This window comes from Ictidomys tridecemlineatus, chromosome 4 (assembly GCF_052094955.1).
Source record: "Ictidomys tridecemlineatus isolate mIctTri1 chromosome 4, mIctTri1.hap1, whole genome shotgun sequence".
Taxonomy (NCBI): domain Eukaryota; kingdom Metazoa; phylum Chordata; class Mammalia; order Rodentia; family Sciuridae; genus Ictidomys; species Ictidomys tridecemlineatus.
Window position 1 is genome coordinate 44,231,384 of NC_135480.1, and position 25,945 is coordinate 44,257,328.

At 45.4% G+C, this 25,945-nt stretch overlaps 1 protein-coding gene across 9 annotated transcripts in view; it reads left to right on the forward strand.

The window, feature by feature from the left end:
- Ptpn5 (protein tyrosine phosphatase non-receptor type 5) overlaps window positions 1-25,945 on the forward strand; it is a 61,243-nt gene that overhangs the window by 17,390 nt on the left and 17,908 nt on the right. For 6 of the 9 annotated variants that reach the window (XM_040284619.2, XM_078046363.1, XM_040284626.2 and 3 more), the window contains one exon: window positions 4,847-4,922. In XM_040284619.2, the coding sequence (XP_040140553.2) occupies window positions 4,847-4,922 (76 nt within the window). Of the gene's footprint in view, window positions 1-4,297; window positions 4,525-4,846; window positions 4,923-25,945 lie in introns of all 9 variants that reach the window. The other 3 variants (XM_040284623.2, XM_078046362.1, XM_040284624.2) reach the window with 1 other exon arrangement.

Consider the following 25,945-nt stretch of genomic DNA (forward strand, 5'->3'; position numbering starts at 1 on the left):
GGAGATCAGAGAATGCTTCGTGGAAGAGGATATGCCTAAGAAGAGCTGTAGAGAATGAGTAGGATTTGGCAAGGAGAGTGGATGGGATATTGCAGACAGAGGAAAAGCATGAACAAAGGCCTGGAGAGGTTTGATTCAGTGAATAGAGATGTCTGGAGGACTTGGAGCTTTAGGAGATTGGTAAGCACTCCATGCAGCAGTGTTCAGAGGGGTCTGGGGGGCATGAAGTCCAAGACAGAGGCCTTATCTGCCTGGGGTTGGCTCAGTCTCACACCCAGGAATCCTGACTTCAGTATCCTAGCTCCACCTGACTTGTTACCCATCCTGGAAGCAGACTTGGGCTCCTCTGCCCACTGGTAGAAAAGCTATAAGGTGATATTCCCTCCACAATACAAAGGAACAGATGAAGGTGCTGGCATTTGAGTTGCAAGGGGCTTAGCGTCCGACCACCTTATTTTATAGGTGAGGACTCAGGCCCAGGGCAAGGAAAGGATCACCCAAAGGCATAAGGCTGTTGGGAACATAATGGGAAAGCGTAGTTTGGTTCATAGCAATGCTATTCATGATAGCCAAAAGCCTGAACAGCCTGAATGTCCATCAGCTGACAAATCTATCAGCTGATAAATGGAAATGGACAAATGGACAGTGGAAAATTATCCAGCCACAAAAAGGAATGAAGTACTGACACGTACTACCAACTTGTATGAACCTAGAAAACATTCTGCTAAGTGAAAGAAAACAAACAAAATGCTTCCAATTATATGAACGATCCAGGATAGGCAAGTCATAGGAAGCAAATTAGTGGCTGCCAGGAGCTGGGGGAGGGGAGAATGGGAAGTGACTCCTTAATGAGTACATGGGGTTCCCTTTGGGGTTGATAAAAATTTTCTGGAAGTAGATAATGATGGTGGCTGCAATACCATTATAAATGTAGTAAATGCTTCCAAATTGTACACCTTTAAATGGTGAAAATTTTGTGAATTTTATCACAATTAAAATGGGAGTAGTTTGGGATCAGAGAAGATGCCACCAGCTGAATCTAATGTCCATTCTACAAACATATGCCACCTTCCTGTTACAGACCTCCCCACCACAGTCCAGGCAAGGGGAGCACATGCCCCCTCTCAATGCAGGGAAGCCTCACGGTCAAGTGGAGGAGGGCTGCCCTCCTGGGGCAGGGTTCCTCATGTCTAGCCCGTTTCTTGCTCATGTGCCTGTACTGAAGCCTGATTCCCCATCCCATTGACCAGCTGACTTCTCATTAGTGCCAAAGTTTCCATGAATCCTGGGCCTTCAAGCCCTGCTCTTATTATTTGCACTGTTCCAAGAGTTCTTTCCCTTACAACCCATCATCTACCTAAAAACATCCTTTAAGAATCAGCTCCTGGCCAGGCATGGTGGCGCACACCAGAGTCTCAAAAGGCTGAGGCAAGAGGATCATGAGTTCAAAGCCAGCCTCAGCAAAATCGAGGCCCTAAGCAACTCAGCGAGACCCTGTCTCTAAATAAAATATAAAATAGGGATGGGGATGTGGCTCAGTGGTCCAGTGATCCTGAGTTCAATCCCCAGTACCCCCACCCCCATCCCTCAAAAAAAGAATCAGGTCCTGTCTGCCCCTTGGAGAAGACTTCCTCTCTCCCTGCTCCCTCACCACAAACTGACCTGGGCCTCCCTCTTTAGTTTAGCATATACATCAACTAAAGCAGGCCTCCGGGTGCAGTCATGTTTGCTTGTCTCTCTCCTTGAAAAGTCAGGAGCTGGTAAGCAGTGGCCTGGCTTGCTCACTGTTGTTTTCCAGGGACAGCTCTGGCCCTTGCCTGCAGGAGGTGCTCAGCAGATGCTTGTCAAATGAGCACCTCCATCTCTGGGGTTCTCTGGTTCTAAAAGCATCAGTGGGGGGCCAGCCCAGCAAGTTGCTGCCTGTTGATACAGGACAGTTTTCTGCTCCTGTCGCCCCGCTGATAGAAATGGAAGAAGAGAGAGAGAGAGAGCCTATAGCAATCCATTATAAGCAGCTATTTCTGCTCCTGGTGGGCAGAGAGGAGAGCAGTGCCCAGAGATGGGGTTTCTTCATGCAGTTTACATGGGCCATCTCTGTTTTGAAAATCTTGCTAAACCCTCCCCTGAATAGCCCAGATGCGCAGCTTTGCCCTAGGGGGTTCCTGGAGTTCTCTACCACCGGGCAGAGCAGCAGGCCCTTGTTCCATTTTTCCCCTGCAGTTGGGAAGTGCTACTCTTTCTGCTTCTCTGATTATGAAATTAGTCATTTTCTAGGAAGCTTATTTATAGAGTCCGCTGCACACAGGCAGCACTGAGCTATTCTGAATGCGGCTGGGGGCCTGGTAGGCTTAAGGTGTGAAAGCAGGTGTGAGTCACACCTGGGTCCCTTCCAGAGGATACCCTGGTGACTTTCTGCCCCACCCCCACCCCGTCATGGGTCAGCCCTCCTGGGCGAGCATGATCCTTGGTATAAAGAAAGCTCATGATTGGCAGGTCGGAGATAGGAGTTCTCCAGCTCGATCCCTGAGGCCACAACCTCAGTCTATAGCTTGGTGCAAGTCAGACTCCTGTCCTCTGCCTCGGTTTCCTCCTCTGTAAAATGAGAGTCCTTCCAGGTTGCGTTTCTCTAACTGTGCTGGTCAGCATCTGTGGGGGAGGGTTCCAAGTAGCTTAACAAGGACGTGCCACAGAGTATCTCAGATGATGGCTATGTTTGAAGTCCTGAGGCTTTTTTAAAGAATGTCAGGGAAACCTTGAACTTCCTACAATGAGTTAGGCACTGTGCTCAGCTTTGAAGACACAATGGTAAATAAAACAGCAATGGCGGTCCCTGGCTTCATGTGGCCCATAGTCTAATGTCTGAGACTAGTTAATCAAACAATGGCATAAATTAAAATGAATTCCCAAGTGTGTCAAGTGCTATGAGTAAAATAAAAATTAAAAATAAAAAAAAAACACTGGGAGAGCTGGAGGAGCTGTCCAGGCAGAGAAAACATGTGCAAAAAAAACTGTGAAGGGAAGGACCCTGTCCAGGGTGGCTGCAGTGTAGATGTTGGGGGCAGAAGGACATGCAATAAAGCTGGAGGAATAAATGAGGCCACATCACACAAGAGCTAGTGAACTGTGCCAAAGGATGTTTATATTTGTTCTAAGTATAAAAGGATGCCATGAAAGTATTTTTTTTTTCAAGGAAGGTTATGTGACAAATTTCAGTTTTGATTCTAGCTCAAGCCTGCCTCATCCAGTTGTGCAGGGTATAAACTGGGCAACCTCTATAGGCCATGTGCATTGGGGCCATGTGGAGAAGGTCTTGGAGGCCAACCTTAGTGGATGCCAGAGACCATCAAAGAAAGAGAGCCCTTACAGTTTTGCATGGCATTTGGCTGGAAGATAGTAGCCCTTTCTCTGCAGGAACATTGGGCCCTGGGACTCAGAGACTCTGCCAGTTGGAGTGAGGAAAAAATAAAACAACACAATGTCAGTTAAGAGAAGAAAATATCAAAATGTGAAGAGTTACCCTTGACCTGGCCTGTCTGCCCTGAATTGTTTAAAATCTGCAGTTGGACCTGAAACAGGCCTCAGGACCAGTGAGAGGCAAGATTCCCTGTCAGGTGGGTAGGGAGACAGCTGACCTCCTGGGCGACTTAGGAGCAATGAGCTAGTACATCTGTGTTAAAGATTTTTTGATTGTCAGTTTCAGGGGGAAAAAAATTCCCCTGGCTTAGCCAGAAGGTAATGACTTATTTGAGGGATCCTGGGGCATCTCATGGTCTTGATGAATATGTTGTCCAATCAAGACTCAGCACAGGAAGGAATGAGACCGCTCTGGGGCCCTTGGAAGCAGGCGTTTGAGGCCCTTCTCTCCAGGGGATGACCACTACCATGATTCAGCATCAGCAGCTGTGGGCTCCACGCCTCCAGAATACATTACAGTTGTGCAGGAGAGAGGTTCTGGTGGACTCTGGTTTGTGTATTCAGCCTTGATCAACCCACATCTGCCACAGGCCAGAGACCGGAAGGGCAGACGGGGCCATTGGAGTTCTCCCCTGCATTTCAGGCTGTTGCCAGAGTAGGGGACCCTGTGAGCAGTGCAGGTGCCCTTCGGGTCCGTCAGTTCTGAATCCCCTGCATGGGTCTAACTGATCTCCACCATTTTTTTCCAGCTTCTTGGGTAAAGAAGGAAAGTTAGACTAGGACAATCCTATAAGTTACCTTAATGAGCTAGAAAGAGGATTTTCTAATTTCAGAAAGAGAACATTTAGAAGATGCAAAATACATACATCACTCCTGTTTCTAGCTCTTTCTGGAGAATTCTGCCTGCCGCTTTCCACTGCCAGAGGCCCACGGCTCTTGCACGTCTTGGTGAGCTGGACACAGGACTGTGGTTACCAGACCTCTCTTCTTGCTCAGCCCTGGTTCAAAAACCACGGGATTTAGGAAGCAGAACTACAGAGCAATAAGAACATGAGCTTGGAATCCATGATTTCAAACCCAACTCCACTCTAATGAGCTCTGTGATCCCAGGCAAGTTACTTAATCTCTCTGAACTTGTTTAATGACCCCTGATTCATGGGGTCATGGTGAGAACTCAACATGGTAAAGTTTGTAAAGTGCTTTTGCACAAAGTAAGCCCCCCATATTAGGGAAGATGGTGATGATGATGATTCTACATAGAAGACACCTGCAGAATTCTGCAGGTGTCTAACCTATTTGATAGATTGGTCTTTCCCTCTGATAAGGTGAGGCTACTTAAGGGACAGAGCGCCGAAGACTTTTTATCTTCGCTTGGGATTTTGTCCTGATCCAGGCTCAACAGCCTCGTCTCATATCTTTCATCCTGCTGCAGAGTGAGAGAGAGAGCCTCAACGCTGATGACTCCGAGGGAGGGGCCCTGGACATGTGCTGCTGTGAGAGGCTGCCGGGTGAGTCTCCCCCAGCATCCAAGTGCCCCAGGGTCTCCCAGCAGAGAGAGGGCCCCAGCTGACATGGGGCTGGAATAAAGTCTGGTTATCTGTGATCTTGGTCCAGAGGTACAGTGCAGCTGCTCCAGGGTTTAAATGGGGAGTTTCCTCATTTCTGATGTCTTCCTGACCTGCTAGTGATTGGAGCTTCTCTAGGCAGCCAGGAAGAGAGGGCAGCTATGGCTGTGCTGAGAGGTGGAGGGCTCAGAGGGACATGTCTGCTGACCAGCGATGTGTTGGGCAGACTTTGACCACATTGGTGGGAGCCTGGCTGCCTGAACCCCAGCCATTGCAGTCACCATGGAGGTGTTACCAAGGCACTCCTGCCCACAGGGTGGCAGCATGCCCTACCAGTTGGAGACCACATACCCAGGTTGTGATGAACAATCTTGGAAGGAATAAAGGGAAAGGGGCAAGGAGAGGATTTTTAAATGTATGTTTCCTCCTTTTTATAGATTTTTTTCTTATAACAAATGTCCATGGTAGCAATACTAGAAAATAAAGACAAGTGAAAAAGAAAGAAAAGAAAATCATCATAATCCCATAGCAAAACACAGCTTTTTATATCCCTCTTCCAAAGTTTTTGGTTAAAGAAAAAAAAATTCTTAAGAAATAGCCTTTTGAATTCTAACCGAAGTCCTAAACCAGCAGCTTGTCGGAAACCTCATGATTGGTAAGAAACCTTAGAATGGAGTCTCCATGTGACACCCTCTAAGATTGATGTTGCAAACAACTAGATGTGACACTAAAGCAGTGACTCTTTAAAAGAGAGAGAGAGAGAGAGAGAGAGAGAGAGATTAGAGAGAGAGAGAGAGAGAGAGAGAGAGAGAGAGAGAGAGAGAGAGAAGGCAGTTATTTTATTCAAACCAGTGTTGGTGCCCAGGCTCCCCAGGAAGCTCCTCAGCTATCCTGCCTAGTGAGCCCTTCGGTGCAGTTCACCCCTTGTCCAGTAGGGGAGCCATTGCTCCCTTTGGACGGACCTTTGAGCTAGTCTGGGACTGAGCGTCTCACAGAAGAGTTGTGGGGACCAGAACAGCAAACTTGAAGAAAAGAGTTCTCTGAAGGGATGTCTCAATATCTGCGGCCATCACATGGAAGGTCAGCAGACCCATTCTGTGTGCCTTAGGAGGCAGATGTAAGCCCAGTACGTAAAAATGAAAGAGAGACCTGTTGGCCCAAGGGATACAGAACTTACTTTCCGTCTCTAAAAGTGGTCCAGTCATAGAACTTAATGATTCCAGAGGAAGAAAATGAGTGTTTCATCACTGGAGTCATTCAAGTATTGAGAAGACAGCATTGGAGAGGAAATTTCCACAGTGGGTGGGAGGTCTGGATGACATCAAAAGTCCCTTTCAACTATTAAACAGTTCTGTGATTCAGAGATGAGTCATAGAATTCAGAGATGATTCTACAATCAGGGATGGCCCCTCTGGCTAGAAAAAAAATCCACAGAAAGTGGGACGTGATGTATAGGAGTCCAGAGAGTAGCCATGGTGTGGAGGAAAAAGCACGGGCTTTGGCATTTAAGTCTGGTTGATCTGTTTACAGGCTGTGTGTTCGTGGGCAAGTGACTTAACCTTGCCGGTCCTCCAGTCCTTCATCTGTAAATGGAAACAACAGCAACATGAATATTTATCCTCGCAGAAGTCCTGGGAGGTTAAATATATATAATCAGTCATTCATTCAACAAATATTTATCTATATCTCAGGCATTATGCTAGGTATTTCGGATATAATGGTAGACAAAACAGACATAGTCCCTGTCCTAACAAAGGTTCCTGGGTAAATTTGGCTTTGAGCCATTCTTGAAAAAATGGAATCAATCCTTAGCAGAGAGGTTATAGTATTAAGCACAATATGTTTGATTCCAACTCTCTCCCTTTCCTCTCCCAAAGCCAGGAAACAGTGTAGAATGGAAAAGGAATATTAGTCATCTCCACTGAAGCTGGCTCATTACCTGCCTTATGCACTGCCCAGGGAAGCTGGTATCATTTGCTACCCTGTTAAACAGATGAGGGGACCAAGGCCCAGGGAGTTGGGCTGCCTGTTCTAGGTCATTTAGCTGGTATTTGGTAGAGGGAGGATTCAGTCCAGGCAGTCTCTCTCCAGAGCCATTGTGCTGACTGCTGCTTCCCTGTTCTGCTCCAATGTCCCCAAAGAACTACTGTTGTCTTCAGGCACCCTGTGGACTGTGAGGCAAAAAGGGTTTAGAGGGCTTCTCCCCAGGGAGGAGTTGGGAGTAGGTAGGCAATGTCACCATGCCTGTGTCCTTCCTCTGGAAAGCCCTCTCTGCCAGGGTCCAGCTGAGTTTTAAACCTCCCTAGAGTCCCATAATGCCATCCTGACATGGTATTTATTATTGCAATAATTATTTATCTGTCTCCTTCGTGGGACTGTGAGTTCTTTGAAGGCAAGCACCTCTCTTTCCACTCTGCGTCCTCCCTGTTGAACATTTATTCACTTATTTCTTCATTTACTATTAATTGAGCACCTACATGTGCCACGCAATATTACTAACCACTGAAGATTCAACTGTGAACCAAAATGGAGAAAATTCCCTACCTTCACAGGACAATATTTTGGGCTGGGTAAGACTAGGAACTCCAGACCCAATCTTGGCTCTGTCACTTATGGGGAGAATGATCCTGGACAAGCTACTTCCCCTCTCAGGCCCTTACATCTGCAAAATGGCAGGAATAACAATCACTGCTGTCTAGAATTATTGAGAGAATCAATGAATCAATAGAGAGTTTAGAACAGGGCCTGGCACAGATCAAGCACTGTATAGGCATTTGCTATTAAGGGAAAGACAGACAAAAAGTAAAATAGATAATATGATAAATAGGCATAAGTGCTGTAGAGAAAATTAAAGCCAGGAAGACAGGATGGGAAAGGACTGGGGGTGGTGTGGCATCATAAATTTGTGGACCCAAGCCTGGTATGGTGCAGACTGCCAAAAATGTTTGTGAGGCAGAGCCACTCATCTAAACTGTAACTTGGACGCAAATGGATTGGAGGTACATAGGCTAAGAGAGTCAGGGTGCTGAGCCTTCAGAAAAATGCACGGATAAGGCACGCAGTTGCATAATGATGGTGTAAAATACAGCTCTTGAGTGCTCTCTCCCCCTCCCCACTGTCTTCCCTGCTGGGTAAGAAGGCAGAACCAGGGCCAGCCATGCCTGGGTGACTCACTCATTCCCACACACACCTCCGGGCAGGGCGACATGGCCAGCACTCCCAGCCATGGTCACCCAGACCTGAGCAAGCATCAGGCAGGTTGTATAAGCCTCTCTGATTGAGCTTCCTGGAATAGAAACCCCCTGGGGCATGGCCAGCAACCTAGACAGCCCTGAGCTGCTGCAGAATGGCCTGTCCAGGGATCTCCACATGGGCCCCAAACTCACATTCGCTCTCACTGACACAGCCGCACGCTCACGTACACACGTGGCAAAGAAAGGCATAACACGAGTAGTCATCCAGGCACATGGCCTGCCTCTGCCTCACAGAGTCCTGTGGGGGTGGACACGCACCTCCAAAGGACACACACCTGCATGTCTTCCTCTCCTTACACGCTCAGCCCCCTCCGTCACCACCCCATCCGCCTGCTTCCACCTTGCAGGCTTCCTATGATGGACAGCTGTGCTAGCTTTCATTCCAATGTTGAATCTCTCTCTCTCTCCCCCCATGACTGACCCCACACCCCGTCTCCCTCACATGCATGAAGAGCAGAAGGCACCCTCCTCTGCTTTGCATTCTCTGTCTTTTCCTAGACCCTCGGTCATACATGATTCCCAGCCCTCAGTCATACACGTTTCCCAGGTACTGTTGCAGGCACTTGGTGTGAACTGGGTTGCCTTCCGTGCCTCATACACCTGCACACACACACATTTCTCTTCTCCCTCACATACACACTCTTCACATGCTCACCTTCCTTTTCTTCTCTTTCACTCTCCCTCACTTGCTCACTTTTCTTGCTCACAGTCACCCAAACACTTGGGTACATTCACACTCACACTCCCCCTCTTCTGTGTGTAGGTGTTCACATTCGCAAGAAAGCAAGCAACACCGCTGATGCAGGGGCCTCTGCTCCTCACCTAGCCTGGGACCCATCAGCTTCCTTGGGGATCCAGAGGAGGAAAAGGAGGTAGACAACAGTTGGTGCCAGCCATGGCCAGGACATGGAATGGAGAACCTCATCAAGTCTTGCTTTCAGTGCCTTCAGCAGGCAGACTCAGGACAGGATGGCTCCTGCCATTTGTAGGGACTAGGGCCAGATAAATAACAAGGCTCCTAGTGGTGCTCAGTCCTGCACGGCAAAGGCAAAGGCGTCCTTGCATGCATATGGGTATATCCGTTTATGGGTTCAGGCATGGTCCACCACCCCCCCAATAGCTACCCATCAAATCTAAAAATACCGAAGCAGGAGTCAATGTCTCCCCTCAGAAAGATGTTATGAGGGAAAGACCCCTGCAAGCAAAGGATCATCTGATCAGGGAACTCTGGAATTCTAGTAGTACAGCCTAGAATGAGGGTATGAACACTAGGTGGTCATAGACTACAGGTGAGCACATCTCCTGAGCCTGTGAACTTCTCACTGTAGGGAGTGGCATGGCCACAGAAAAGGGAGTTCAGGGTTCAGGTCTAAAGACAACACTGCTCTGAAGAGCAAGGTACTCCCAGGGCCCTTTACAGCTAGAAGCTGGCTGGAGTTATGTCCTGAGATTTAAGTGAATCACGACCAGTTGGGTTTATGCCAGGTTTTGAGTATATGCTGAAGACCTGAGTAGGGCATTGCCCTTTTAGTAGGAACAGCTGATCTCTTGGGCTAATGACTCTAGGCTCCACTCTCCACCTTAAATCATAGTGTCTTGAAGGCTGATTGCAGCCCAGCCCAGCACAGTTCTCAGTCTGTATCATTATGAATATTTAGAGGACTCTCCTTGAGTGCAGGGATAAGGTCTCGATCTCAGTAAGAGGCCTCCACCCCATCCCGGATGCCACTTTATGAAGTAAATGAAGACCTGGAGGAGGACAGCTTTGCTCTCCTGATCCCACAGTGAGTCCCTTTGAACAGCAGAAAGGATCAGGTCATAGCTTTCTCAGCCATTCCGCCTTGCCACTGATGAGGTTTTGCACCAGAAACCAATAAGGGCAAATGAAAAGGCAGCCCGAGACCCTTTTATGAACTCAAATTTATTAGCCATCCACTCCAGGCCCAGTGCTTGCCAGGCACTGGTGATACAGGGAAGCAAGCAGGTATGTTCCCCCACAAGCTCTCAAAGAATACAAGATGTCTTGGAAGGCTGCAGACCTAGCTTAGTGAGCCAAGGAAGGCTTTCTGAAAGAAGTGGCTGAGAGGATGGGTAGGTCCAGGATCATGTCTTTAGAAACTTGCTAAAAAGCACTGGGCCAGGTAGAGGTACACACCTATAATCCAGCGACTCAGGAGGCTGAGGCAGGAGGATTGCAGGTTCAAGGCCAGCAACTTGGTAAGGTCCTCAGCCACTAGGACCTTGTCTCAAAATTAAATAAATAAATAGGGCTGAGGATGTAGTTCAGTGGTAAAGTGCCCCTGGGTTCAATCCAGGGTCGTCCTACCTCTTTCCCCCAAAAAGCATTTAAGGGCTGGTTAATCTCCTCATTTGCATTATGTGGTTAGGAACCCTGACTTGCACAACTGAGCTCCAAACACACCTCCTTCAAGCAGTCACCTTAGCAACCTGGGGATGCACACAGCAGCGTGGAGAACCCTCACAAAGACATCGGGGGGAAAAAAGGGGGGCCTCAGTCCCTGGAGTCAGGTTTAGGAAATGTGGGCAGGGAATTTGAGGGGTTGGGATACCCAGAACATGGTCTAAAAGGGGAAACGTCCTCCTGGCTCCGTGGACTCCTCACCTGTGTGGAGGATGCCTGGTGGAGGATTGAAGCAGGGCCCTTCAAAGTGTGAGGCCAGGTCAGGAGCCATTGTCCTGGTGGGCCTGCCCTGGTACTGGGCATCAGGCTCCAAGGGCCCAGGCCTGGGCATCACTTCTCATAGGTGGGTTTGGGCAAGCCCTGTACTCTATACTTCTCCAGCCTTCCCATCTGACATCTTTGTGGAGAAATGGGAAAAGCCGTCTTTTCGTGGCCGTTTGAGAGTTCAATGAGATGATACATGTGAATGGGGGTTTGTAAAACATGAAATCTTTTCACATGTCATTTTTTATGGTTTCTAATTGTTGGATTTAGGAGGCCTGGCTGTGAATGAATTTAGATTCTGTCCCTTTTGAGCTTGGAATCTTGCACAAACCACTATACATCTCTAAACTTCTGTCAGCCCCATGTGGGCTGTGACTAACTGTGTTAGACCTTTAAAAAGATGATCTTTTTGCCCACATCCCTGTTGAACATCACCTAGCTTAAGATAAACCATTTCTCCATCACAGACAAGACCATTTAGAATTGTGTTTCTGTCCCCTCCCAGCCCAGTGCCACCCTCTGCCAATCTGAGCAGCCCACCCTGTTGATCCTGGCATCCAGCAGCAAGGCCAACCATGGTCACACTCAGCCTCTTAGGCCTGCTTCTCTCCAATAGGAGTCCAGCCTGTAGGGAAAATTCACATTAGCCAAAGAAAGGCATAACACTGTTTTTGCATTAGTTATATTTTGCCACACAGCAAATTACCCCAAAACTTTACAGCTTTAAATGATATTTACTATCTCACACAGTTCCTAAATCAGGAATCCAGGAATCTTAGTAGGTGCTGGGTAATCCTATGGAGGCATCTGTGGGGTCAGCCATCAAGGCAGGGAATTCCCTCTCCCTTTAGTGATCCACAAAATGACTCAGATGGCATGTAGGTGAACCAGCTCAGGGAAGAGGAGATTCAGGGGCTTCTTGACAGTCAGCTGTGCTGCAGCTAAATCCATGAAGGTTTCCCCTTCTGGGAGTGTTGATTCCCAAGCAGCCCAGGCCTCTCTCCAGCTCTCCCAGTTCCTGGTTCAGATAGGATGAAAGGCCTTCAGCTTCTGTTCTTTCTTTCCCTTTGGACATTGGCCCAACTTCCAACTCACTGGCTTTGTTTTGGGTTTCCTTGGGGAGGGGGGAGGGGTTTATTGAGAGCTTTCTGAGCATTGTTGGCCCAAGTCTTGTGTGTGGCACTCTGTGCATCTTCAGTGGTTCACTGCTTGGGTTTTCCTCCCTTATTTATCCTGTTTATCTGCCACTGCTATGCCCTTCTCTGCATACTTCATGTGTTGAATGTGCATTTTTGTTTCTCTGTGCTCTTACAGGATGGTTGGCAATGGTTTTTGTCTTATATTTTTAAGTGTGTATATTGAATACAGAGTCCCTGACTTACAATCATGGAACTTACAGTTTTTTTGACCTGAGGTGGTGCAGAAGAAATATGCACTCAGTAGAAACCAAACTTCCCATTTTTAATTTTGATCTTGATCTATGCTAGCAATACACAGTGTGATATTCATTATAATGCAATGCTGGGTGGCAGCAACAAGCCACAGCTCCCAGTCAGCCTCAAGATCACAAGAGTAAACAACTGAGAGTGTGCAGTGTAGCTAAGCTTGATGTTTACTAGATTAGGTTCATTAAATCCATTTCTACTTTCCATGTTTTCAACTTACAGTGGATTTTGTGGGCCCATCGTAACTCCATTGCAAATTGAAAAGCATGTGCATGGTGTGAAATCTCATTGCTGTCACTCAGTACTGAGTGCTCCTAAGCTCCTTCCATTGAACTTTGATCCTTTGCTCCTAAGGGCTGCAAGTGCTCCACGGTATGTCCCTGAACACCTCGCTTACCAGAGCAATGGGCCTGCAGATGCCTCCACTGCAGGAAACATTGATTTGCATACTCATTTAGGCACCATATGAAAATTTCTTCCATGTTTACACCCTGGGGTAGAACTACTAGTTTCAAACTAGTTCCAGCAGAGGATCTGGAAGAAACTAGAGCAGAGACAACCAGGAGGAAGGTGTCATGGAGGAGTCTGGGGAGACAAATGGGACTAGCATGCCAGAGCATGCTAGTCCCTTCTTTTTGGCTATGACAAGATTTTGGTCTTTATCCTAAGATCAAAGGGAAGCCATTAAATTAAACTAAATCAAGGGAGCCAGATTTTTTTAAAACAGCAGTTGGTTTTTTTTTTATTTTTTTAAACATTTATTCTTTAATTGTAGGTGGACACAATACCTTTATTTAATTTTTATGTGGTGCTGAGGATCAAACTCAGTGCCTTGCACATGCTAGGCAAGCGCTTTTCCTCTGAGCCACAACCCCAGCCCCCAGAAGTTAGTTTTTAGAGCTGGAAAGTCTCCTAAAGACCAGCTCTTTGAATTTAAAGAAGGCCTGGAAGGCCTACAGGTAGTGAGATGCCCAGGAACATGCAGCTTGATCCAAGATCCCTCAGGCCTCTTGCTACCTTGCAAGTGCATTATGAGTCTTCTGGGTTACCAAAAGCCATATATGATGACTCCAGGTGACATGGAATTTGTTGGTACTACTGTCAAGGGGACATCTTGGGCTGCTTTTGTTCTACTGCTATCACCTGTACTTTCCTATAATTCTGAGGGCATTTAATAGGACCTACGAAAGAACCCCAAGCTAGGAGCCAGCTCACACTGCCACAGGGCCTCAGGCCTCAGATCTTCCAGACACCCACAGACAGCCCCTGTTAAAACACCCTATGCTAGCTTCATATTGAAAAGGTTGAACAAGATGGTTAAAGACTTACCAATCCTGATTCTGCCTCTTACTCTCTAGACCTAAGTTTCCTCATCTGTGAAATGAAAGGGTAGAACAAGATGCTGTCTAAAGTCTTCCTGTCCTCTCTATGCATTTGTGCTTAAGTCTCAGGCGTCGGGGGCCTCTGGTACTCGATTGCCCCAGGACCTGTGGGTTCTTTCAGATCTTTGCGTGGGCAGCTGTGGCAGGAGTGCACCCTCTGAGTTTCATTGACCCTTTTCACCCTTGTACTTTTGGGCCTCAGCTCCAGAAAGGCACAAAGAACTGGGCCTTTGTTTGCAGCAACAAAGCTATTTGCAATTTCATAGAACCGTTTTTTGTTTTTTTTTATATATCCCATCCAAAGAGTACTTGAGTCGCATTTTGTTTTGAAAGCTTGTTAGCATTCCGGATTTAATTAACTGACAGAGACAAAGCTGCCCTACCTCCCCCACCCCTAGTTCATGCCCACTTCCTCCACAGACCCCAGTCCCAGCCAGCAGCCTCAAAGCCTCTGCCCACATCCAGGTGCGGCACCCGTTGTCTTCCTGGGAGCTCACCTGGCATATGAAAGGGAAATCCTCACTATGGCCCCTCCCTCGCTCCCCTTCCCCTCTCATCTCTAAACTCTGGCTGCCATTTATTGAACATTCACCATATGCCAGGCACTAGGCTAATAAGCATTCTGTATAGTTCACCTCATGGTATCTTGACATTCCTATGAGAGAAGTTTTAGCACATCTCTTTCTCCAGAGGCAAGACTGAGGTTCGGAGAGGTTGCCACTTACCCAAGGTCACACATGTAGTAAAATAGCAAAGTTGGGACTCAAACAGAATGTAGGACTTGACTGCAAGCCACTGCAGGAAGCTACCTGCCTGGAAAAAAGGCCACTGGGGGTGGGGGCAGGAGGAGCTACAGTGGAACTTGTAGGGTCAATAGGTACTCTTGGCCAGAGCTAGTTCAAGTTGCCAGAAATCTGCCTGCTTTGAGCTTCCAGGCACAGGTGCCATTCTTGCCCACAAATGTGCCGCCTTCCCTCACATAGCTTCTCTGATGCCTGCAAATGGTGGTCTGTCCCTGCTCCCACTCAGACCAAGCAGTGGGTGCATGCCCTTCATTCCCAGACCTCTCTTCCCATGGTCTTGATCCCAGTCCTACCTTTCTATTCTTCTCTCTCCAGAAAAGCCCCCCATCCAGGTTGTGATGGACTATGCCAAGGGGAAAGGCCTGTCCCTGTGCCCCTCAACACACATTCTGGGATGGCTCCTGCTCTCTCTGTCCTGGAAAGGATTGAAGCTCCTTCTCAGGTAGGAGGAAGCAGTAGTGGAGGCCCAGTGCAGGGCAGGCAGCCCAGAGTCTCGCAAGAGGAAAGGTGCTGGAGCCAGATGGCCTCGATCCAAGTCTTGGATCTTCCATAAGTTGTGATGGCCTTGGGAAAGTCATGTACTCTCCCACTTCTCTTTTCCTATCTTTAAAGGACAGTTCTGTTTCTTATGTCATTACCAGTGTAAGGGTTAAATGAGTCAATACTTACATCAGTCTATGAAAACACCCCTCTGCACCAGGCAGCCTCAGAGTATCCAGCAAAGACCACATGGGCTTTTCTAACCTGTCCTCACAGTCCTGTAACACCACATCTGCCACATTCTCTTCTTCAGAGAGATCAGCCAGGGTGGAGAACACAGACTGTACCTATTGGTGGAAGTAATATTGAAGAATTGACACATTGGGAGACCGTCACAGGAATTAAAAAACCTCCCAAGTCAGGTAGCTGATAAATGGTGAGCACCCACATAATAGTTCAGAATCCTCTGAATGCCTCTGTTTCCTACCCCACCCCAGCCAGCTTTCCAGCCAAGACAGACTCACTGCCAGCCCAGACCCTTGTCATCTTGCTATCCCTTCTGTGGATCTCTTGGTCTTGCTACTCACTGGTTAGCAGGACTGATGGGTGGAGGAGTTGTAGGGAGCCCATATGAACTCCCAGGACCCCAAATCCATCATTTGTTTACCTTTGCTAGGAGCAGCTAAAAATTTTCTTTGCCAGGGCTGTTGTGCCTTCTAGGAGTCATGCCCGTTAGACACCAGACATGTCTACGAATAATAAAGGCATGCTTGGGCAACTGTACCCTCTCACTTCCACCTAACCTCTGCCCCCTAATATGCCTGCTGTACATCCCAAAGCCAGCAGAAAATGAGGCATCTCCACTCCAGATTCCCAGTGAGGACACAGACCACAGCCATGCCCATCAAGGCCAGGCTCTCCCTCTCAGAGCTCAAGGCACTGCTGACTGTATGATATTATGATGGCAGAAATAGCTGATTGGACCTATTCTTTCTAGACTCTTCAACCCATTTGCCTTTCTCTGCACCTCCCAAAGCACCTGCCTTGATTCTGTATTCAGGGCCTACCCGAGCAAAACTCAAAACAAGGTAGGCATACCTGCCCCAACTCATCCCTTGTATGGGTTTCCAGACTTTTCTTGGAATAAGAGAAAAATCATTAAATATGAAGGCCCAATGACCTGAATTTAAATCCCAATTTGTCATTTCCTGGCTTTCTGACCCTGGAAATCACTTAAGCTCTCTATGCCTCTGTGACTTCATACGTAAGCTGTAGACAATAATGTCAACCCACATCCTCGCTGTGAATAGCATTGAATGGCACAAAACTCACAGTGCACCTGGCTCAGAGTAGGCAGAGTGAGAACCTAACAGAGCCACCCCTCCAGTTAATCCTCCACAGGTGGAAGCTGTTAGAAATTGGCCAAGGTTACCTCACCTCTTCCCCATCCCCTTTATCCCCACAAGAAGTAGGAGCAGGAATCTTGTAAACAAGAGGAGACAATGTCTAATGAAGGTATTTTGAACACCATGACATCTGAAATAAATCCATGCCGGTTGTTGAAGAGTTCTTGAAGATGGTATGGAAAGCAGAGGGCCTGGTCCTAGGCTCAAAGAGGAGTCACATCTAGTGTGTTGGCTGAAAGGGTGGGCTCTGGAGGCAGACTGCCTGGGTTCTAGTCTCAGTTTATACCCATTGATTAGCAGACCTTGGCCAGGGGACTTAATTCTCCTACGCCTCAGTTTCTTCATCTCTAAAACTAAGAATAAGTGCCTCAGTGTTTCTTGGGTTATTTGGAGGATTGGAAGTATTCATACGAGTAAAACGCTGGGAGCTGCACCAGCAGGTGGCAAGTATTCGAATCTGTTAGCCATGGTGGTTATGGTAGCAGCCAATGTCCAGGCTCTGACATTCTCCAGCCATTGACCTTGGGCAAGCCACTTCCCCTCTCTGGGCCTCAATTTCGCCACTTGAGAAACTGGCAGACTGAACAAGATATCCCTCAGGGCGAGTCAGGCTCTGACAGCAATTCTGAGAGCTCTGGCAGGACTGAGTGAGATGTTCTTTCAGGCAGGGTCCCCTGTGATGGTGTGGGCTTAGCTGGTAGGTCACTCTTGGCCACACTGGGAAGGAAGAAAAGCTGAATGGGACAGAAACTCCCTTCTCATGTAAACAGGAACAGGCTGAGCCAGCCTTCCGCTCTAGTTCCGGTAGGCTGGCTGCCCAGAGCTTGAAGAATGAGTCATGACAGAACAGCCACAGTACAGTTCTCCAGCTCAAGTGGCAACAGCCCTGTGGCAGAGTAGCTGCAGAGGAGCAGGTGGATTTCGGAGCTGGGTGACAAGAGAGGGATCATAGTGTTCCTCTGTGCCTCGGGTGACATCTGAAGGCCATTTGCCTGAATGCCCCACCCAGGATCCCTGGAGGTTTGAGCTGGGGTGCTGAGCTTCTTCTTTCCTTCCTTCCATACCATTTGGCCTCAGAGAACCTGTTAGCCAGATATCAAGCACAAAAACTGCACAGCAGCCCCAGGCAGCTGGTTAGGGCTCAAGGTTTCCATTGAAATGGCCTCCTTCCCTCCCTCTCAGACCCTCCTCATCCTCCCTGCCATTGCTGCAGTGACCCCTTCCTGAGAAGGGGTGTGGCAAACTGGAACCATCACTTGGTCTGGAATCTCAGGGTCTGCACTCACTTGGACCAAGGCATTTGACTTCTCTAAGCCTCAATTTCCTTGCCTGGAAAATCCCCTTCACCCTGTGCAAGAGGCAAGCCTGATATTAAATCGCTTGTCAGCAAGCTGCCTCTGAGTCAGAGTTTCATGCGTGGCAAAGCAGCTACCTCGCTGTGAACTATTGAAAAGCCAGCCCTTGACACAAGCAGCCGCCTCTCACTGACAAAACGGGCTGATGATGATAATGTCTACCTCATAGCGCTGCTGAGGAAAGCAAATGCAACTGTGTGCACGGAAGCGCTTTGGGAACAGCACAGTGAGATGAGATGGCGTTATCACCCCCCCCCAATAAGATAGTGAGTGGAAGGGAGGGCAGGGCAAGGAGAAGAGCTGACAAAATCCCTAGGAGCAGGATAGTGGTCCATGCAGTCAGGACCACTCTGTTCACTGCTGAACTCCCAGAACCTAGACCAGGGCTTGGCAAAGTAGGTATACAGCAAATACTTCTTAAATAGAGTAAAAGTGAATCTTTGTTTTCCCGGTGCTTGGCATATAGTTGATGTTCAATAAATGTGTGTTGGACTCCTGCACAGAGAAGCAGAGACTAAAATCAAAGAGACATGTTCCTAGTTCAGTTCTCTACCCCTAAATCTGCCATCACTTTCCATAACAGACCCTCCACTGCCCACTCCTGAGATTAGGGCATCTTAACCTGAGGTCTGTGGATCCCCCAAATTACAGGCAGAATATAGTATGGGTTTGAAAATGTATCTTCCTGTATACTTTTAAATAAACTGCTCTGAAAAAATGTGCCTCTATCAGGTACCCAGTCAATACTCATCACTTAGATTTTTCAGGCCCTCAGGACTGCCTGGTCCCCAGTGATTTAAAAACAAGAATTAGGGGCTGGGGATGTGGCTCAAGCGGTAGCGCGCTCGCCTGGCATGCGTGCGGCCCGGGTTCGATCCTCAGCACCACATACCAACAAAGATGTTGTGTCCGCCGAGAACTAAAAAATAAATATTAAAAAAAAAATTCTCTCTCTCTCCTGTCTCACTCTCTCTTTAAAAAAAAATTAAAAATTAAAAAATAAAAACAAGAATTAAAAAGCTTCCCCTTGTCTCAGATCTGCATACAGGGCCCCATCAGCCTACATTTTCTCTCACACCCCCATATGTGCAAGGCAGTTAACCTGCCATCTTTCATATGCAAAAGTGATAATCACATTCTCAGAGGGGCTTGCTTTCTGAGTGACTGCTCTGCTGGGTGGGTCATACAGCTGTGCACACTCTGTGGATCTCTAATGTTCCATTTCATGCATTTAGATATGACAGGTGGGAGTCAGGACCTGAAATCTGGGAAATTCTAACTAGATATTGTGATATCGAAACTAGGAACTTTCTTCTCTTTTTAAAAAATATTTTCTCTCACTACAAGTATGTGTGTGTTTATATATATTTATGGGAGGAAATTAGGATATACAAATTAAATCACCTCTAATCTCATCTCCTCCACAAAAATACTATTAACTCCTGCCTTATATTCTTCCAGTTTACCTTGAGCAACATTTATTAAGCACTTACTATGTGCATGCATTCACTGTTCACTGTTCTCCATGCTCTACAGACTTGATCTTCCTTCCCCCTCTCTTTTCCCCAGTCCTGGGAATTGAACCTAGGACTTTGAGAATGCTAGGCAACACTCCCATCATTGAGCCACATCCCTAGCCCCAGATCTCTCATCTTACATCAGGTATCCTCCATCTTTTAATAGACACATTTATACTTTCTTAATTTTCAAATTCAGTGAGATCATATAGTTTTATAACTTGCCTTTCTAACTTCATACTTTCAAAATTTCTATGTTATTAAATATTCATCAACACAGTCATTTATAATGGCTGCATGATGTTTTATTGCAGGCAAGTTCCATGCTTCTCAGACTGGGGTGCATGTATCCCTGAGGGCAAAGCCACAGGGTAAATGTCACTCATCTTCCTGAAGCATAAATTTGATCTGAAGATTTGGGTAAGGGGAAAAAATTTTTAATATCAAAATGAGTGCAGATACACCATACTATAGGATATAAAGCACCCGTGGATTTTAAAACAAAGCAGCAAAGTCCAAGATTGTGTGTGCTTGTTGTTATTCCTCAAAGGCCCACATTTCCTCTCCTCTGAGATGGTAGAAACATATAAGAAGAACCACATTGTACTTCACACCCCTCTCTTTACAGATAAGGAAACTGAGACCTAGGGAAAAGAAGGGATTGCCCAGGGTCCACAACATGTGCATTGCAGAGCTGCGGCATAGAACCCAGGTGACCTGGGGCCAAGACCCTGACAAATGTGTGGGTGAGGACCTTGCCCTTGAGAAATCCACCCCCCTGCTCATCAGTGGTGGAAACTTTTGGCTTCCCACATGATCTGTCTTCTAGCAGCAGCTTTTCCCCCTCTCATCTTGCTGTGAGCTGACTGCACAGGTTGTCAGTAACCATATAGCCTCCATGGGTAGATGCCCTCCCCCATCTCTTAGACTCCAGCCCTTAAGATGTATCACTTAATGCATTGTATGGTAAACATATATTACTGGTTTGTTTAACCCAGTAGACTAGGAGTCTTTTGAAGGCACACATTCTGTGTTATCTTTAATTATCTGCCATTGATTGGGTACCTGCAAACCATAAATGTCAGGCACCATGGTGGGTGTTTTATCTGTGTCTCTTAAACTCTTCGTGACAGCTTTTCAAAATGTGTATTATTATCCCCCTTTATAGGGTAAGAAAACTGAGTGAAAGAATATCACTTCTGTGGCTAGGGTCATGGCTCAGAAGTAGAGCGCTTGCCCAGTATGTATGGGGCCCTGGGTTCAATCCTCAGCACCACATAGAAATAAATAAAATAAAGGTATTGGGCTGGGATGTGGCTCAAGTGGTAAACGCGCTCACCTGGCATGCGCGGGGCGCATAAAATAAAATAAAGATGTTGTGTCCACCAAAAACTGAAAAATAAATATTAAAAATTTTTTTTAAAAAGGTATTCTATTCCCCTACAACTAAAAATGTACTTTTTTTTTTAAAGATCTCACTTGTCCATCACCATACCCTCATTTAATAAATATTTACTGGAGACTTTCATGCCAAGATTTGTGCTAGATGCCGTAGATAATCATGATGAGCAAAACCAATACCACCCCCGCCCTCACAGGACTTCCAGGAAAGTAGAGGAGATGATACTCCACAAATCATTTCTCAAACCATGGCAAATATAATGTACCCCAGAGCCCATCTGACTGCCTCAAACTGAATCCACCTCTGCTACTTACCACCTAGGTGACCTTGGGTGTTCTATATCCTATACTATGGTGTATCTACACTCATTTTGATATTAAAATGTATTTCCCCCTCACCCAAAGCTTCAGATCAAATTTACGCTTCAGGAAGATGAGTGACACTTATCCTGTGGCTTTGCCCTCCGGGGTACATGCATCTCAATCTAAGAAGCATGGAACTTCTTAGCTGCTGTGTCCCCCTCCTCTTCCTCTCCAGTAGAATAGGGGTAATGGCACTGCCCTCCTCATAGGGGTAACTGTGAAGAGTAAATACCTCAATGCATGTAAAGCACTCAGAACAGAGCTCCACACCTTCAGGGCTATTGTGCTTCTGAAGGAATGGCATGGGGTGCTAGTACATGATAGGGCAGGACCTACTCCAGGTGGCATTTGATTGAGATCCATCAGATGAATAGGAGTTACCTTGTATAGAATAGGCAAGGGAGTGAAGCAGAGTGTTGGAGGGATATTCCAGGTAAAGGAATAGCATGTACAAAGCACTAGGGACAGACTTACCTGAGGAACTACAAGGCCACAGCTGGTGCACAGCAGAAGAGGAACCAGGCAGGAGCACTGCCAACAGACCACTGCTGCACTCAAGGACATACGTCTCTGCCGCCATGGCAGGAAGGTCTTTTCTCCCAGCACGGCACGCAGCTGCAGCCTACACTGCCACCCCAACGCCTCTGCTCCCCACACTGCTGTCCCAGACTTGGTCTTTTCTCTGTGTGATGTCACCGTCATAGCCCAGAGGTCTTCTCTCAGGGCAAGGCTGCTGCCTACACTGCTTCCTACACCACTCCTACTGTCACCGGGAGGTCTTTTTTCCGGGTGCCATTACCACCAACCAGTGCTGCTGGCGAAGATCGCCGCCACTGACCCGCTCCGCTGCCCAGAGGTCCACAGCCGGGTGCCCGCAGGTTTGGTTTCACGCGGCCACCTCCATCTTGGGACTCCAGCCAGCGCCTGGAGGTCAGGGGGTCAGAGTGCCAGCCGCTTTGCCATCTTGGGGAACAGCCGCCTCTGTTTGGGGACACAGTTTGGGGACCTGGAGGTCCTGGGTCAGAGTGCCTGCAGGGTTGGCTGCACCTAGAGTCTTCCTGTTGGGAGTGCTGGTGACTACCATCTTGCAGCTTCTTTTCAGGGTGGCTCTTCTTTTCAGAGCACATCCCTTGGTGATCTCTCTGCAAATTGGAACAGCATTGAGACCTTGGGAATGCAACATGGCCAAGCCTGGAGTATCTGAAATCCAGATCTATGGGATAGCGGCTGGGTCTGTATGGGCTGATCTGGGCCTGGTGATCCCATGAAGAATCAGTCAGGACTGAGAGAACTCTGAAGCAAACAATTGTTCAGTTTTCCATTGAGGTTTTTGGTTTTGGTTTTGGTTTTAGGGTTTGGTGATGGTTGTTGTTGTTGTTTTGGCTTGTTTTGTTTTTAAATATTTTTTAAATCTCTTCTCTAGCATTTCTACTATTTTGGGGACCAGGTAATTTTCATGCATGATTTTGTTGACTGGTGTATGATTGGTATTTTGCAGTTTTGTTGTGTAGGCTTATATTTTTAATTTTTTATTGTATATATTTTTCCTCTCACTTGTCTGCTTTCAAGGATTCTCTATCATTTCTTCAATAACAGTCATTCTCTGTCAATTCCTCTTCCACTCTTACTGTAAGTTTTTGCTTCTGGCTTCTGTCCTCCTTCCTCATGAACATCAAGCCCTGAACCACTTCTGTTCTCTCTTTCTCCAACATTTGGGATTGTGAAATCTTTTAGCAAATTTGCTGTATATAGTGTGGACAGTAATTGAACTTGTCATTTCTGTTTGTTGAGAGAAAACTGTGGAAGTCTTGATAGGATCTAGTGGGTTTGGGGCTGTGTGTTGTTTACATTGGATGCTATTAATGTTGGTCTCCCCCCTTGAAGGCAAGGTGCTAGAAACTTCAGGGACACTGTAGGTCTGCAGGGTAGAATTTGTGCTGCCTTAGATCCATACTGCTAGATGGGAAAACACATGAATAAAATGAAAAAAAAAAACAGGGGAATAAAGCACCCCAAACAAACCAAGATGCTCCAAAGACAGAATCCACTGACAACACAGTAGAAGAAATGTCAGAGAAGGAGTTTAGAATGTACATGGTTAAACTAATCTGCAAAGTAAAGGATAGTACAAGGAGTGAAATCAAAGAAAAAACACAGGAAGTGAAAGATCACTTTAATAAAGAGTTAAAGATTGTGATAAAAAGAAAAATAAGCAGAAATCCTTGAAATGAAGGAATCAATAAACCAAATTATAAATTCAATAGAAAGCATTACCAACAGACTAGACCACATGGAAGACAGAACTTCAGGCAATGAAAAATATATATATAATCTTGAAAACAGAGTTGACCAAGCAGAGAAGATGGTAAGAAACCATGAACATGGGATAATATGAAAAGAATTATGGGATAACATGAAAAGACCAAATTTTAAGAGTTATCAGGGTGATGAAGGAGCAGAGATAAAAACCAAATAAATGCACTATATCTTTAATAGTAACATCAGAAAATTTCCCAAATCTTAAGAATAAAATGAGAAATCAAATACAAGAGGCCTGTAGAACCCCAAATGTACAAAATTACAGCAGACCCACACCAAGAACACATTATAATGAGAATGACTAACACAGAGAATAAAGATAAAATCTTAAAGGCCATAAGAAAAAAATTAATTACATATAGAGGGAAACCAATTCTGATCTCAATTGATTTCTCAACCCAGAACCTCAAAGCTAGAAAGTCCTGGAATAATATATTTCAAGCTCTGAAAGAAAACGGATGCCAACCAAGAATTTTATATCCAGCAAAATTGTTTCGGATTTGAAGATGAAATAAAAGCCCTCCATGATAAACAGAAGTTAAAAGAACTCACGATCAGAAAGCATGAGGAAGAAGTGAGGGGGAAAAAAGTGAAAACCAGCAAAGAGAGGAGCAATGCCAAAGGAATAGTCAAAATAGTCAAATCAAAGGATAAATTAAGTCAAATTAAAAAAACAAAAATAAAACAACTGGGGCACAAATAATATCTCAGTAATAACCTTGAATGTTAATGGCCTAAACTAATCAATCAAAAGACATAGATTGGCAAAATAAATAGTTTAAAAAATAAGACCCAACAATATGCTGTCTCCAAGAGACTCACCTCATAAACAAAGACATCCATAGACTGAGGGTGAAAGAATGGGAAAAAACATATAGATTGGGTGGATCATGTAAACAAGCAGGAGTTTTATCCTCATATCAGATAGAGTAGACTTTAAGCCCAAGTTAATCAGAAGGGACAAAGAAGGATATTTCATACTTCTTTAGGGGAATTATACATCAGTAAGACATAACAATCATAAATATTTATGCCCCAAATAATGAAGCATCTATGTACATCAAACAAACCCTTCCCAACTTCAAGAATTAAAAAGATCACAGCACAATAATACTGAGTGACTTTAACACACCTCTTTCACTACTGGATGGATCTTCCAAACAAAAGCTAAACAAAGAAACTCTAGATCTAAATAATATAATCAATAATTTATACTTAACATATATAGAATATTTGATCCATCAATGAGCAAATATACTTTCTTCTCAGCAGCACATGGATCCTTCTCTAAAATAGACCACATCTTATGCCATAAAGCAACTCTTAGCAAATACAAAAAAAATAGAGATAATACACTGCATCCTATCAGATCATAATGAAATAAAATTAGAAATCAATGATAGAATAAAAAATAAAAGCTACTCTCTAACACCTGGAGACTAAATAATACACTATTGAATGATGAGTGGAAAATGAAGAAATCAGAGATGAAATTTAAAAATACTTAGAGGTAAATAAGAATAGTGTACAACATATCAAAATCTTTGGGACATCTTAAAGGCAGGGCTAAGAGGAAAGTTCATTGCATTGAGCTCATTCATTGAAAGAATAAAAAGTCAACAAATAAATGACCTAACATTACAACTCAAAGCCCTAGAAAAAGAAGTATAAATCAACACCATAAACAATAGAAGACAGGAAATAATTAAAATCACAGTTAAAATCAATGAAACTGAAAAACTTGACAATACAAAATTAGTTATTTGGAAAAATAAATAAAATAAACCCCTAGCCATGCTAACAAAGAGAAAAAGAGAGAAAATCAAAATTACTGAAAAAATGTGATTTAAAAAGGAAATATCACAATGGACATGACTGAAATAAGAAGATAATTAGAAACTATTTTGAAAATTTATACTCCAATAAAATAGAAAACCTTGAAGACATCTACAGATTTCTAGAGATGACCTACCCAGCTGAATCAGGAAGATACACACAATTTAAACAGCTCAATTACAAGTAATGAAATATAAAACACCATCAAAAGCCTTCCAATAAAGAAAAGCCCAGGACCAGATGGATTCTCAGCCAAGTTCTATAAGACCTTCAAAGAATAATTAACACCAATACTTCTCAAAGTATTCCATGAAATAGAAAAGGAGGGATTCCTTCCAAACTCATTCTATGAGGCTAATCTCACCCTGATACCAAAACCAGACAATGACACATCAAAGAAAGAAAACTTAAGAAAAATATCCCTGATGAACATAGATGCAAAAATTCTCAAAATTCTGGCAAACTGCATACAAAGCCATATTTAAAAGATAGTGCACCACGATCAAGTATGGTTCATCCCAGGAATGCAAGGTTGGTTCAACATATAGAAATCAATAAGTGTAATTCATCACATCAATAGACTTAAAATAAGAATATATGATCTTCTCAGTAGATTCAGAAAAAGCATTTGACAAAATAAAGCACCTCCTCATGTACAAAATACTGAAAAAATTAGGGATAGTAGGGACATACCTCAACTTCATAAAAGCTATATATGC